The sequence below is a fragment of the Panthera leo genome, chromosome B3 (genome assembly GCF_018350215.1).
Source record: "Panthera leo isolate Ple1 chromosome B3, P.leo_Ple1_pat1.1, whole genome shotgun sequence".
Lineage (NCBI taxonomy): Eukaryota > Metazoa > Chordata > Mammalia > Carnivora > Felidae > Panthera > Panthera leo.
Genome location: NC_056684.1, coordinates 131,736,501 through 131,750,717, shown reverse-complemented (window position 1 = coordinate 131,750,717; position 14,217 = coordinate 131,736,501). Strand labels below are relative to the sequence as shown.

General features: G+C 37.2%; 1 protein-coding gene across 7 annotated transcripts in view; it reads right to left on the bottom strand.

Moving 5' to 3' along the window:
* TTC8 (tetratricopeptide repeat domain 8) overlaps positions 1–14,217 on the bottom strand; it is a 60,344-nt gene that overhangs the window by 29,897 nt on the left and 16,230 nt on the right. For 4 of the 7 annotated variants that reach the window (XM_042944028.1, XM_042944030.1, XM_042944029.1 and 1 more), the window contains 6 exons: positions 13,786–13,906; positions 12,123–12,186; positions 11,856–12,015; positions 11,566–11,655; positions 9,429–9,473; positions 721–806 (listed from right to left, as the gene is read on the bottom strand). In XM_042944028.1, coding sequence (XP_042799962.1) covers positions 721–806; positions 9,429–9,473; positions 11,566–11,655; positions 11,856–12,015; positions 12,123–12,186; positions 13,786–13,906 — 566 coding nt within the window. Of the gene's footprint in view, positions 1–567; positions 638–720; positions 1,021–1,133; positions 2,202–9,428; positions 9,474–11,565; positions 11,656–11,855; positions 12,016–12,122; positions 12,187–13,785; positions 13,907–14,217 lie in introns of those variants that run through there. The other 3 variants (XM_042944032.1, XM_042944033.1, XM_042944034.1) reach the window with 3 other exon arrangements.

Sequence of the window (14,217 nt, the reverse complement as noted above, 5' to 3'; positions counted from 1 at the left end):
GGCTAATAATTGCAACCACCTACAGGTGCTGTGAGGTTTAAGGTAAAGTAACAAATGGACAAGCTATCTCCCAACTGTAAAGCACACTACAGATGTGACGCATTGGGGGAAATAAAAAGACTTGAGAGCAAGAGGAGAAGAATGGGAATCAACAGCCTCAGCTCTAACTGCTCCGTTACTGACTGGTCTAGTATTAACTAGTTCCTGATGCAAATCACAGGCTCTCTCCGGCCTCAGCCTCCTCATTTAAAAAGTGCTGTTGTATCTGATGGTCTCAGTTTCCCTGGCCCGGCACTACAATTTTACTATTCTAAATTTTTTTTAATGTTTGTTTATTTTTGAGAGAGACAGAGACCCAATGCAAGCAGGGGAAGGGCAGAGAGAGGGGGAGACACAGAATCCGAAGCAGGTTCCAGGCTCTGAGCTGTCAACATAGAGCCCAACACAGGGCTTGAACCCACGAGCCGTGAGATCATGACCTGAGCCGAAGTCGGAGGCTCAACCGACTGAGCCACCCAGGCGCCCCTACAATTTTATTATTCTAAAGGTATCAGTTCTTGGTGTTACCATGTGATTGTTCAGGAAGTGCTTTCTCAGGTAAGTCAAAGGCCCAGTTCTTATTTCTTCCTGAGGAAATCTACCCAGAAAAATAATGATCAGAGTTGAAACTCTAAAATATGTCACTACATCTAAGGCCTTCACAAATCATCAAAATTTTACCTGTAGTAACACTTTCCAATCTGCACTTTCCACCACCAGTCCTTGTACTGAGAGTACTCTGTGGAGAGGGCAGCCAAGTCCAAAGCCTTTGAAAACAACTCATTTTAGATTAGGATTTTCTTTTCTAACAATAAACAGAAACAATAAATAATGAAATGAACCATGTAATTAGCATCAATCAAAACATGCATTAGAAATCAGACAGAAACTCAAGTTGTTCATGTTTCCAGATGGCTCCACCAATTTTCCCTAAATAATCAGTTCCAGACCAGAGGGCTGACAGCAGATGAATAGTAAAAACTGATCAAAGAAAAGCAGATGGACAATATGTTAGAATACAATGCTAATATACAAGGCTTAAAATGGATATTTAAAAATCCCCCAAGTTGTACCCTCCCCCACCCTTTATCTACCATCCAATGATCCCTGTAAAGTCAGTGGTGGTCAAGTCTCTGGTGTGTCAGCCAGGTCCAACTTCAGGCCCCACTTTACAGACAGATGTAGAGAAATAGAAAAAGGTCAAGTAAGCAGACAGAAGAAGGCCTGGAAAACAGGATCGTGAAGAAGAGTCAAAGGACAAGGGCACTTGGGTATCTGCTGTCTTCAACCACCATTGTTCCATCATCCTGACCCCGCCTCACGTCCAGTGATGCTGAGGGTCAGACCTGCCTTTGCTGCAGACTGAAAAAGATCTGAGTTGCTTGCATATTTTACATGGGTTTATCCCTTTCTCTCCAACATCTTCTAGTTTGTTCCTTCCAGTGTTTATAGATGACTAAATAGGAATTCAGATTTTATACAGAAGTAGAAACCATTTGGACAAAAAGGAAAGCAAATCAATCTTTCCACAAATTTGAAGCTCATGTAAAGATCTAGTGAATAAAAACTCAAGTTATTAGTTAAAAGAGAATTCTCATGTTTTATGATATAAGTCTTTCTCTCAAGATTGGAAAACTCTTACTCTTTAGCCAGTGTTAGTATAATCATTATATCCAACAGTTAAAGTATCTCTCAGATTTTCAGTTCTGTGATCTCAGAATATATCCCATATTACTGTCCATGTCTTAATGTGAACTCATTGCTGAAATGCAAGCCAGATGACTTCCTTTGATGTCCCACCACAGAATTAATAACTTTTCCTTGTGTTTCCTCATCTTCCCTTACTCCAGGGGAGACTTCTAAAGACGCATACTCTTTATAAAGGAACAGTGTCACCATGCTGAGGTTCTAATGCACCTGAAAATCAACACCTCTATTTGAAAGCTATGTGAATTCAAAACAAGCCACAGGCTACTCTCGTATGCTTATTTTTCTTTTTTCCTCCAAGCCAGAAATAAAAGTGGAAGCAAAAACTGGGGAAAAATTATAACTTCAGTTAGGTTATCTCCCAAAATACTTGAAAAACATATTTTCAATCATCTCCATTCAGGACTGCATTGTAAATATCTGAACATATTAATTTTAACTTAATCTGTATAAAGAACTTTTCCAGCAGATAGATCATATACACTCTCATGTTTACTATAAAAGACCTTCTATTTTTTCAGAAAAATATGTCTTTCTCAATTTGCTACATATTCTAATTTCCCAAGGTTAGATTTAGTGCTTGTTACAGACTGCTGATTTTGTTTATGGTCCTAAAACAAGTCTTCCTATGTAAGACCTCTGTGTTTGTTCTCAACCGATTAAGGAAATTAATATGACTTATTGATATGGAATAAAAATGTAAAAAAATACATTGTAATGATCATTCCTCAAATGAACACTGAGGCTGCACTAGACAAAACTATTTATGACTATTTCAAATGGGCTTTAAGTTCCCTGAGAACAGGCACCCCTTCTTACACATCTCTGTGGTTCTGATATGTTGCTATGCTGTTAAGAGGCACTCAAGGATGATGTGTTGATTGAATTAATTCTATTCCTTATTTCTGACTTATACTGAAAATAACTTAAGAGCCAAACAAAACTCATAGTAGTAAGATTTATAATTAAAAGAAACTAACATTTTAAAATGTTAAAGTGATGACAGATCTTTATTTCTTTAAAGTCTTTCTCAATTTTTCAAAATAAATGACTATGTAACATTTAAGAATCTTTGAAAAATCAATCTAATATCCAGATATTCATAAAGGCCTAGAATGTCATATAAAAGCCATAAGTTTATAAAAGTCCACAGGAGAGGGGACCTTGGCAGATCTAGGCTACATAATGTTTGTGAATACACCCAACCGAGCATCACAGTGTATTTCTTTTTTTTTTTTTTAATGTTTATTTATTTTGAGAGAGAGAGAGAGTAGGGTAAAGGGAGAGAGGGAGGATCCCAAGCAGGCTCTGCACTGTCAGCACAGAGGCAGGGCTTGATCCCACAACCATGAGATCATGACCTGAGACAAAATCCAGAGTTGGACACTTAACTAAGCCCCCCAAGGTGTCCCGTCCAGTTTATTTCTAAGTGACAGTGCTCCAACCATTAATATTTTTTAAACCAGTCATCCTTTAGCTATTGTTATTGTTGCAACAACTTCAGGATGATGAAATTAAAGAGCATACGGAAATAAAGATTCCAGAATCAACCCACATGCCACTTTAATTTTGCCAATACTGCCAATATCACCCCAAAAGGCACAAGCGAGGAGGGAAGGGAGTTATTAAGAACTCAGAGGCAGAAATACGGTTTTCTATAAGTCAGCTTTACTTCTTCTTATCATTTAGCTATTACTTCATAACATTCTCTATATTTACCTCCAGTATCCTCCATATTTGTCTGCAGATAAACACAGGATCAACCACCCACATGGCACTTAAGTTTTGTCAACACTGCCCCCACAAATGGAAAAAGCATTAAGAACGGAAAGACACAAATATAGTTTTCCAAGGGAAGATCAATTTCATTCTTTCTTAAGTACCACTTCACATTATCCTCATTTGTCTATTGTATGTTCGTGTTTGTGTGAAATGGTTTATTTAAAAAGAAATCTGGAGGCCACCCAAAGTAACCAGTATAAAAGCACCTCTGATTTCTTAAGAATGTTAAAAAAAAAAAAAATTCCTCTTTTCTTTTTCCAGATAATGTCATAAAACAGAGTTTGTGGAAAAAAGGCATGAAAATGCATGCTTTCTGCTCATTACCTAAATCCTTCTTCCTTTCAGAAAATAACATTTTGATAAGAATCTAAAATGACATCTTAATGGGAAAATCTGATCCATAACAGAACTATAATGCAATGAGTCCATAACAGAGTAAGAAAACAGAAACAGGGCATCTGTCCTGCTCGATCCTCCTCACATCCATCACAGTACCCAATAATTATTTGTTTCAAGAATAACCCAGTCGAGAAATAAACCAATCAATAAATTCATGAATAAAAAGGAAAACAGAGGAACCAACAATTTGTGCTTTTCACAAAATAAAAACAAAAATTTCTTAATTTCATGTTCTATAAAATACATGTATTGAGGGTAAGCAGATGAAAATAACAAGCAGGATATAATTAATTACAAATATTTTATTACTGCCCCTAATTTATAGCTAAACTTATAAATGAAAAGTTGCTATAACATTATTGAAAATTTTGGAAAAAATTGGATAAAGTTTTGGTAAAACTGGATACTTTCCATTACTGCCACAAGGTATAGCTTTTCAATTTACTGTCGTACTCTTTTCAATTTACCGTTGGCACCATGGAGGCATTTAACAAATATCTGTAGAATTAACACACCTTAGTTCTATAATACTTATATTTCCTTTTTTTTTTTTTTGGTAATACCTTCTAGCATATGTTATAGTACATATTTAGACTAATAACTATTTAACATACGTACTAAATGTTATATTCTGTGGGCTTAACATTATAAACACTTTTCTGTTTCTGCCCGAGTTTTGTAATTATGATTTTTTTAATGGCTGCATAAAACGCTAGGATGCAGTGTAGTGTAACTTAGGTTGTTAATCCGGATTGCTTAGTTACTACGGCTAATGCTACAATGAACATCTGCAAATAGAGCACTTGTGAAATTTCTTAAGAAGTTAAAATTACAAAAAAAAAAAAAAAGTTAAAATTACATACACAATAGGAATATGTTATCTTATTGTTTTATATTGCCATACTCTTTTCCAAATTATTGTACCATTTAAAATATCATCTATATCAGGGTAACAATTTACTCCACTCTTTCCCAGCATTTTTTTTTTTTCAAATTTCAGAAATGTGAAATTGAAAGTCCAAATTCTTTAACTTACTTTTTTGTGTTAGAAAGTGCATCTCTAGTGTGCTCGTTTACTGGCATTTTCTCTAATGTCAATTTTCTGTCACTGGATCATTTCCATTTCCACAACAAATTTCCTAACAAATTTAGATAAGCTTTTCCTATTTAACAAACACTAACATTTTTAAATCATGCTTATGTACATATTTCATCCTTCTGTTGTCCTTTTACATTTGTTTGGTTTTGTTTCTGTTCACTGTGCAGAGATATACATAAGTCAGTATATGAATATATACTGAGATATATATGAATCAGATATATATGAATCCATAAGTCTCTATTGTTTGCTAGTTTAAATTATTTTTCATTCTTCACTAATCAAATGTCTAAAAGAAAGTCTTTAAACAAATTTTCTCAACAGTGTTGTTTAATGAAGCATAAGGATCTGTTTCCAAAAAAGTAAAAAATTGTGCTCAATGTTGCTTGTTTCTAGAGTATTGAGTCTTTCGCTGTTCTGAAGAATAAAAATACAGGGGCACCTGGGTGGCTCAGTCGGTTAAGCGTTCAACTTCTGCTCAGGTCATAATCTCCCAGCTCATGGGTTCAAGCCCCACATCGGGCTTTGCGCTGACAGCCCAGAGCCTGGAGCCTGCTTCGGATTCTGAGTTTTCCTCTCTCTCTGCCAGTCCCTGGTTTGTGCTCTTTCTCTTTCTCAAAAACAAACATTTTTTTAAAAAATTTTTAAAAAGGATAAAAATATAAAATTTGTAAATGGGGACTCCAGCTCTCAACGGTAGTTTGTATCACTTCCTTGCTACTGAGATCTGTTTGAGAGTCATTTTTGCTGTGCTTTTTCTCTTAATTTATGGACTTCTTTCACTGAGCTAGGAGACACACACCCTCCTATTTGTTTGTTATATCAAGCTCTGGTCCTCAAGTCCTGTTCATGCTCCCAGCTCTATTTGCCTACATTAGGAGGCCTAGCATTCCAGCCTTCGATTTTTAATTTTTTAAATGTTTATTTATTTTTGAGAGAGAGACACACACACAGCATGAGCAAGGGACAGACAGAGAGGAGGAGACACAGAATCCAAAGCAGGCTCCAGGCTCTGAGCTGTCAGCACAGAGCCCGACACGGGGCTCGGACTCACAAACCACGAGATCATGACCTGAGCCAATGTCAGATGCTTAACAGACTGAGCCACCCAGGTGCCCCCCCAGCCTTCTATTAATCATCGCTTTTCAAGCTATATTCTTCAGCAGTAGTTCCCAATCCTGGCTGAAAACTAGCATTGCCTGTGGAGGTTTTACAAACAACAGATTGACCAGACATACTCGTGGGGATTCTGATTCAGGAAGTCTAGCAGGGATCCAGAAATCCATGACATTAAAATTCACCAGGTGAGCAGTGCCTGGGTGGGTCAGCTGGTTAAGCGTCTGACTTCAGCTCAGGTGATGACCTTGTGGTCCATGAGTTTAAGCCCCACATCAGGCTCTATGCTGACTGCTCAGAGCCTGGAGCTTGCTTCTGATTCTGTGTCTCCGTTTCTCTTCTGCCCCTTCCCTACTCACACTCTGTCTCTCTCTCTCAAAAATAAATAAATGTTAAAAAAAAAACTTTTTTAATAAATAAAATAAATAAAATTCACCAGGTGATTCAGAAACAGCTGGATTTAGGAACTACTTAAGAGCCCTAGGATTTAAGGGGCAGGAGCTCAGAGAGGGGAGGAGTAAGGAGGTGGCCCAGTGGGTGTATTCTTGGTCTGTTACTTCTGCTTGAACTCCTGCAGCCCTGCTTTTTGTCTGTTTTCTACAGCAGGGTCTGGATAAGATTTTGTTTGAAGAGAAAGGTTTGTGTTGTTTAAATAAAAAATTTGAAAGTCGCTGCTCTGTTTAAGATCAAATGTTTTTAATCAATGAATATGAAGAACTGTGAAAGCATTCTATAATACATCATACGTAAAGGTTAAAGTCTGTTAGAATCTTTAGAGTCTTTAAGATCCTTAGGATCTTTAGAAGAGAAGTTCAGTTAGTGCAGAGAATAAATCCTATTTTATTTCACTGTGGCTCCTATTCCTCAACGCCATTATATCAATGCCAAGATGTAGAATGACATCCTTGAGATGAATGTATTGATAAAGACGTCATCCCTGTGATCTCCAAACAGCATACGATCTGTCTTTCTGAACCCATGGCCTACAACTCCTCCCCTCACAGACCTCACTACAGCCACCCTTGCCTCCTTCTTGCTCCTCGAACAACCCACGCATGCTCCCACTTAGGGTTTTTGCGGTTATTCTCTCTGACTTCCATATTCTTCCTACACAGAACTGCACGGTCTGCCCCCCCCTATCAGGTCTCCGATTAAGTGTCTTTTCAGAGTGGATTTCACTGACCACCTCCCACCCCATCCAAAATGGCATCTTCCCCCATGTCACTGTATTCGCTTCCCTGCTCTTTCACTTCTGTAGTACGTACTATCCCATGACATGTTACGTGTTTCTAAATGTGCTAATTATCTCTATTCCTTGCACAACCAGAATATAACCTCCAAAAGAGCAGAGATTTTTGTCTGCTTGCTTCACTCTGTAATCTCAGGGCTAGATCAGGGCCTGGCACACCACGGTGGCTCAGAAATCTGGGGATGAAAGAACAAAGGTCTCTTCAATAAACAAATCCTCCAAAAGTCAAGATACAGCTTTATGTTATGTAGAGTAGAGACTGACTCATTTATGAATAGGAACGGTGTTTGGATGTTTCTTTATAATGACGGTATAACTCTATGATTTTATGTGTCATACTGTGACTCTGACCAGCTTTACATGAAGTGAAAAAGGCGTGTCCTGACTTATTTACAGAAATGTGCATGATTTCTGCTCCAACCTTAGTTTCCTCTCTTCCCTACGTGGCCACGTCCACTAGCACTCATCACAGACAACTTCTACATTCTGTGTATTGGGCCTAGGCTCTCACCTACATTTAGTACCACATCTTCCAGGACATGCAAGTATCTGCACTTGGATAGCCTGTCATAGTTTCAAACTACAAATGCCTTCAAGTGAATTACCCAGCTTCCTTGGAAACTGACTTCCTTCCCTAATTATCCCATTCCTGTTAGTAAAACAATCATTCTTCTTGTAGCATCTTTAGGAGGCAGATTTGACATGTTTCTTTCCTCTGTCCTCCACATCGAATCTATCATCAAGTTCTGCCACTGCTTTCTTTAAAAATGTCTCTCTGATGCTCCCACTTCTTAGTATATGGCCTATTTATTTCTCACCCCATTATCTTGCTCCTGTTTTTAACCCTTTCTTTACGTTTATTTCCCCTCCTTCCCAAAAATCTGACTTACTTTGTGGATCTTTACTAATATCACCCTTTTGAATTTTTTTTCCCCTTTGCTACCTGGTGACAGTTTCACAGCTTGGCAAGTACCTCTTTAATTGTCTCATTATGCCAATTTTATTTTCTCAGCTGGACTGCATGCCTGATAGAGTCAGGAAAAAAAATATATTTTTATTAGTTTTCCTAGTATATGGCATTGTGGTTGACACACAGAAAACACAACTGAGGAAAACGTTTTTATTTCCCTGAATATTTAACATATGCATATAAAGCTTTTTCCCTAAACTAATAAGAAAATGAGGGAAAGTACTATCATTAGACACTGCAGAATTAACTACGTTCAATTTGACAAAATTTGTGAAGTTACTGGTCATTTGCATATTAGCATGTAAAAAGTGAGGGGGCGCCTGGGTGCCTCATTCAGTTAAGTGTCTAACTTCAGCTTAGGTCATGATCTCATGGTTCATGAGCCCCACATTGGGCTCTGTGCTGACAGCTTGGACCATGGAGCCTGCTTCGGATTCTCTGTCTTCCTCTCTCTCAGCCCCTTCCCTGCTCATGCTCTGTCTCTCTTAAATAAACGTTAAAAAAAAAAAAAACTTTTTATAAATGAAGAAGTCCTATGCATATAACCTTAAAAGTCTGTTAAGAGACTACAAAGATATTTAAGTATTATTGAAGCTGGGTGATGGGTGATACTGGCTCATTATATTATTCTCTGCACTTGTGTGTTTGAATTTTTCTATCATAAAATGTTAAAGGAGGGATAAGGGGCGCGCTACAAAAAACCAGAAATACACATATTAATAAACCTATAATTCACTATAAGGACTACAGAAAAAAAATGGATCAACAACGCTATTAGTATAAAAAATAAACTGTAGCAAAAGCACATTATACAATATTCTCAACTATCTATATCTTGCTTTTTAGTGGAAATCTATGTAGTCTATGGACCAGGCACAGTTCTTACCTCTTCTATATTTATACAACTTTTCCTATTGAAAATAACAGTGGATTTGAAAGTATTAGTAATGCTCCAATTTTTAATAATTCCGTCTGTTTATAAGGTCAGAAATAGAACATTTCAGAACTGAAATCCCCAAAGTCAGAAAAATTACAATAAAAGAAAAGAGCATGAATTCAAAACTTACAGTCTTAACATCATTTTCATGATGAAAGATATATTCAAACAAAGCCTATGAAGAAAAAAAAAAGGCCAAAAATACATTAGATTTTATTTTACCAAAAGCACTCTATTGGTATATCTGATACGGATATACTCAGACCATTTTGACAGCAGCTGGGTTGAACCAAAATAACAGGTACACTAAACGTGCCTTCATAAGTAAAGGGTCTATCCATCATTTGTTATAATCAGCATTTTCAAATACAGTGATTTATACTTGATTCTTGTTTTTACAAACTGGAAAACTGAAATAACTGAACAAGGTTTTTCGTATTATATACACTATTTTACTACAAAGAGAGATGAAAAGACCAACTCTGACATTATCCTAAAACAGATTCAGCCCATTTTTTTATACACTCCGCACATGTTATACAGTCATTATGATAATGATAATGACACTTTAGACATGGGAAAAATCCGGAAATTCCTTCTGAAACAAAGTAGATCTTAGGTGTAAAGTGGGATGTGTACATGACTCTAATGTGCAGCTAGGTCTGAGAACCATTATTTTAATACTTCCCCCAGCTCATCTGGATAAATAAGCATTGACCGAATTACCTCTTAGCGTTATCATGTTTGTCCATAAAACCATCAATGCACCCTTGCAAAGAGGTTAGCGTATCAAGATTATTAACAAAGAAGACTTAAGAGGCAACCAAAGGAAGAAAAAAGAAATCAGGACAAGTCCCTTCTTTTAAAAACTATACCTGACCCTCCATTTGCTCGGTGATAAAGAAGAAAAGTTAAGAGTACAGCTTGTGCCCCCGTTGCTATGAAAGGAGTAGAGACTCAAGCAATCAATGCTAGAAATGAGTCTTGATGAGTAAAGGCAAATTGGAAACCAAAGACAGAAAAAAAACCTGGCATTACTTCTATAAAAAAGCACAAAATCTGATTCAGTTTAAATCTAGTACCAGACCAGGTCTGTCCTGGAAGCATCATAGTTTGAGGGAGATGCCTCCATGGGCTACACTCCCTGAATAGAAAACAGCAATGGTACCAACCAGCCATCCAGCCACCTCAAACAAATGGCTGAAAAGGGCAGGGGAGCCGGATACTCCATATGAGTTGCTGTTAATACTTCACTCTCGTGAAGGTAAGGGAAATACACATAGCTTTACAATTTTGCTAAATGAAGTTGACAGGATTGCTGTCAAATGAGAAATTAAAACATCATGGGCATTATTATAGGCTAATTTCCTATCAACTGACATTTCTTTTTCAGCTTTTAATTTCAAGTCTGTATGGCTCATGTCCATTCTTATATAACCTCGTGTTTGACATTTAGTAAATATGTTAAATGCCATTAGAATTCAGATTCAGAATGAGCTCAGCACTGATGCACAGAATTCACAGACATTACAGCTAAAAACTTGAGCTAGGGTTAGACCAGTTTCAGCAACAGCTAAGTGCTCATGTCTCTGAATTATTCCAAGCTCAACTTCAAGTTTATTTTTACACTAGAAAGGTCACGGGCCCCACCTTTCCCTCTCAGTCTCTCTTTTTCTCACTCTCACACATACACACACTTACTTTCACTCTCCCTTTCTCCTTAACATAAAGGAGCATCTAATCTTTGAGTAGTTAGAATTAGTAAGGTAATTCTCAATGAGGATCACTCAAGCCAGACAATGGCTTATGGAGATGCTTGCCTAATTAGTAATTAAACGAACATATTTTTTTCATCTTCTTTTTGACAGTCATAAAATTCTACAAGGATAGAAAATTATTTTTCTGAGAATAGTCCAAGAGGGAAAAGGAAAAAACACACACACACACACACACACACACACAGATGACCTTCTAAATTTCATTCCATGAAGATGATGCTGCTTGTCTGCTTTGTTTGTTATCAATTACTATTTTTTGTTATAAGTGACTACAATTTCCTATGCAATGGTATTGTATACTTTATTTCTGATTGACTTTCCTTAACTCAAAAGACTAAGAGAAATTTTACACAGTAATTAAACATTTCCATTTCAAGCAAGATATGGCCTTTCCTTCACAAAAGAAATTTTTTTTATTTCCTACAATGTTATCAGGATAACATATCTAACATTACTACTTCATAACATAAAATCATTTTAAGTACATACCTTTGCCAATTTCGGTTTCTGGGCATATTTTGTCAAATTCAGTCTAGATAAATTTATAAAAGGTCCATCAGGACTTGTAAGCATGGAAGCCTATGGGGAAAAATGACAGAACAAGAAATCTGAAACTCCCTCTGGAAATATAAATTGAGTGTAATGAGCATAAGTAAAAAGAACCACCTTCAAAAAATCTGCCATGTGACTTTCCACTGTAACAACAGCAAAAAAAAGATATAACGTAACACCAAGCTACTCTGGTAATACAAAGATAGGGTAAAGCTGACAGAATTTACCGTTCCCAGCCTGACAAATCTTCCAGTTGTGCTGGTGACTGGGCGAGCTGTGTAGGCAGTTCTGGGTGTTCTGATGGCCTGTTCCATAGTGCCAGGCCTTCCGCTCTGTGTGCTGGGTCTAAGGAAACCTGTAATGGGCCTTCCAGCTTGAGTGACTGGCCTGTGAAGAGCGTACATTGTGAAAATACCAAGAAGATCAATAAGGGAAGATTCTCATACAATCTGGTCAGAATTTAATGGCAGAAGGTATGAAACAGAAGTACATACCTGATGGCTGGACTAGGCCCTCCTGTCTGATTAGTTCCAGGCAGTTTCAAGGATGTTCCCGGGCCTACGACATGAGATGGCAAATTCAATTTATAGATTAGTTATTAATCTGTAAAAACTGTCAGCTGTTGTAATTTTCAGAAATATGCCGGCCTGGTGAAAAAGACGTTAATAACAGGAAATATATTAGGGAAAGGTGTTTGAGACTGATATTTATTAAAAATCATGGTATTTTATGTTCTTACATTTAATCTTCACACTAAGTCTGTAAGGTAGGCTGTATTCACCCATTTAGCAAAAGCTTAGAGGGTTTAGTAAACAGGTCAACCTATTAATAGAGGTGGGTTTCAAACTCAAGGCTGGCAGACTCCAGAGCACCCAAAGACGGTTCTATGCTCATAGTGTATTTCTGATACAAACTTCTCCCAACAAAAGATCATGTACCCACAATATATAGAATTTAGACTTTTTTTTTTTTTTTTTTTTTTTTTTTTTTTTTTTTAATTTTTTTTTAACGTTTATTTATTTTTGAGACAGAGAGAGCATGAATGGGGGAGGGGCAGAGAGAGAGGGAGACACAGAATCGGAAGCAGGCTCCAGGCTCTGAGCCATCAGCCCAGAGCCCGACGCGGGGCTCGAACTCACGGACCGCGAGATCGTGACCCGGGCTGAAGTCGGACGCTCAACCGACTGAGCCACCCAGGCGCCCCTAGAATTTAGACATTTTAACTCCAAAAGAACAAAATGATGGGGGGGGGGGGAAGGAATTTTAGCATGAACCATATGTATTTTTTTTCCTCAATTTCCATTTGAAGCTTTAAAACAGTTATTATCTTGGGGCACCTGGGTGGCTCAAGCAGTGAAGTGTCCGACTTCAGCTCAGGTCACGATCTCGCAGTTTGTGGGTTTGGGCCCCGAATCGGGCTGTGTGCTAACAGCTTAGAGCTTGGAACCTGCTTCAGACTCTGTCTCCCTCTCTCTCAGCCCCTCCCCTACTTGCATTTTGTCTCTCTCTCTCTCAAAAATGAACATTAAAAAATATTTTTATTATTTTTCAAAACATAAAAATGACTGACAACAGTTATAACTAATAAATACCAGCAAGACCACCATACATTATGGTAATCACTAAATACCATTTGCTCCAACACATCTGCAAGCTGGGGGCTGGGCCTCTGCGGCAATCCCAGTGGGCATTCACAGGCCAGTGTATTACCCCATCACCTCATATCATGCATTAGAGCAAATCACCTTCAATTATTACAGTGAAGTGATGTTGTCCAAAGATGCTTTTTTTTTTTTAATCCTTTTAGAAGACTTGAGTTGTTTGGATGCTTCCTGTGTTTCGACTCTCAGATAAACAATTTTCTGTTATATTAGATAAGCAGTTCAGCTAGAATCCATTTTAAATATAAAATCTGTTTAAATGCATAATATAGCTTGTATTGAAAAATTGTTTTATACAGCAATCCCACATCTTAAGTTTAAGATAGTGTAACTGAATTGTGGAAGGAAAATCTTTGTACTATATGACAGGATAGAGACCATTAACCTGAAGCAGTGTTTTTTTCATGTATATAATGTCTTGTGTTTATTTTATACACATGTAGTATTCTTCCTCCTAATGGCACTTCATTTACTTAAGTGAAAAACCAATACTTACGTGGAACTTGAGCAATAGCATTTTCATCCAGCATCATTTCTGCAATTCCTTCCTGATCTACGTCAATTTCATCTACATATACCATTTCAGTGAGTGCCCGTGCCTTCAAAATCCAAGCTGCCTATAAACATGGATAAAATAAAGCACACATTAAGTAGTATTAGAAGTACTGCCTAGCCTATAGAAGATTTATTATCGTCTAAATTTTATTAGGCATGTTTACCGTTTAATACATTATGCTAATTTAAAGAGCTATTTCAAGAAACTAATACAAGGCAAGGTCATTACTAATCAAGAAATGCCCATTAGATCAATTACCTAGTAGTCTTCTAACATGCCTTTTTGTAAGTAAAAGAAGAACTTCAGAGAAAATTTTACTGGAATAATAATTCGAAAATCAATTAAGAAAGCTCTGACCACAGTGCTCTTTCT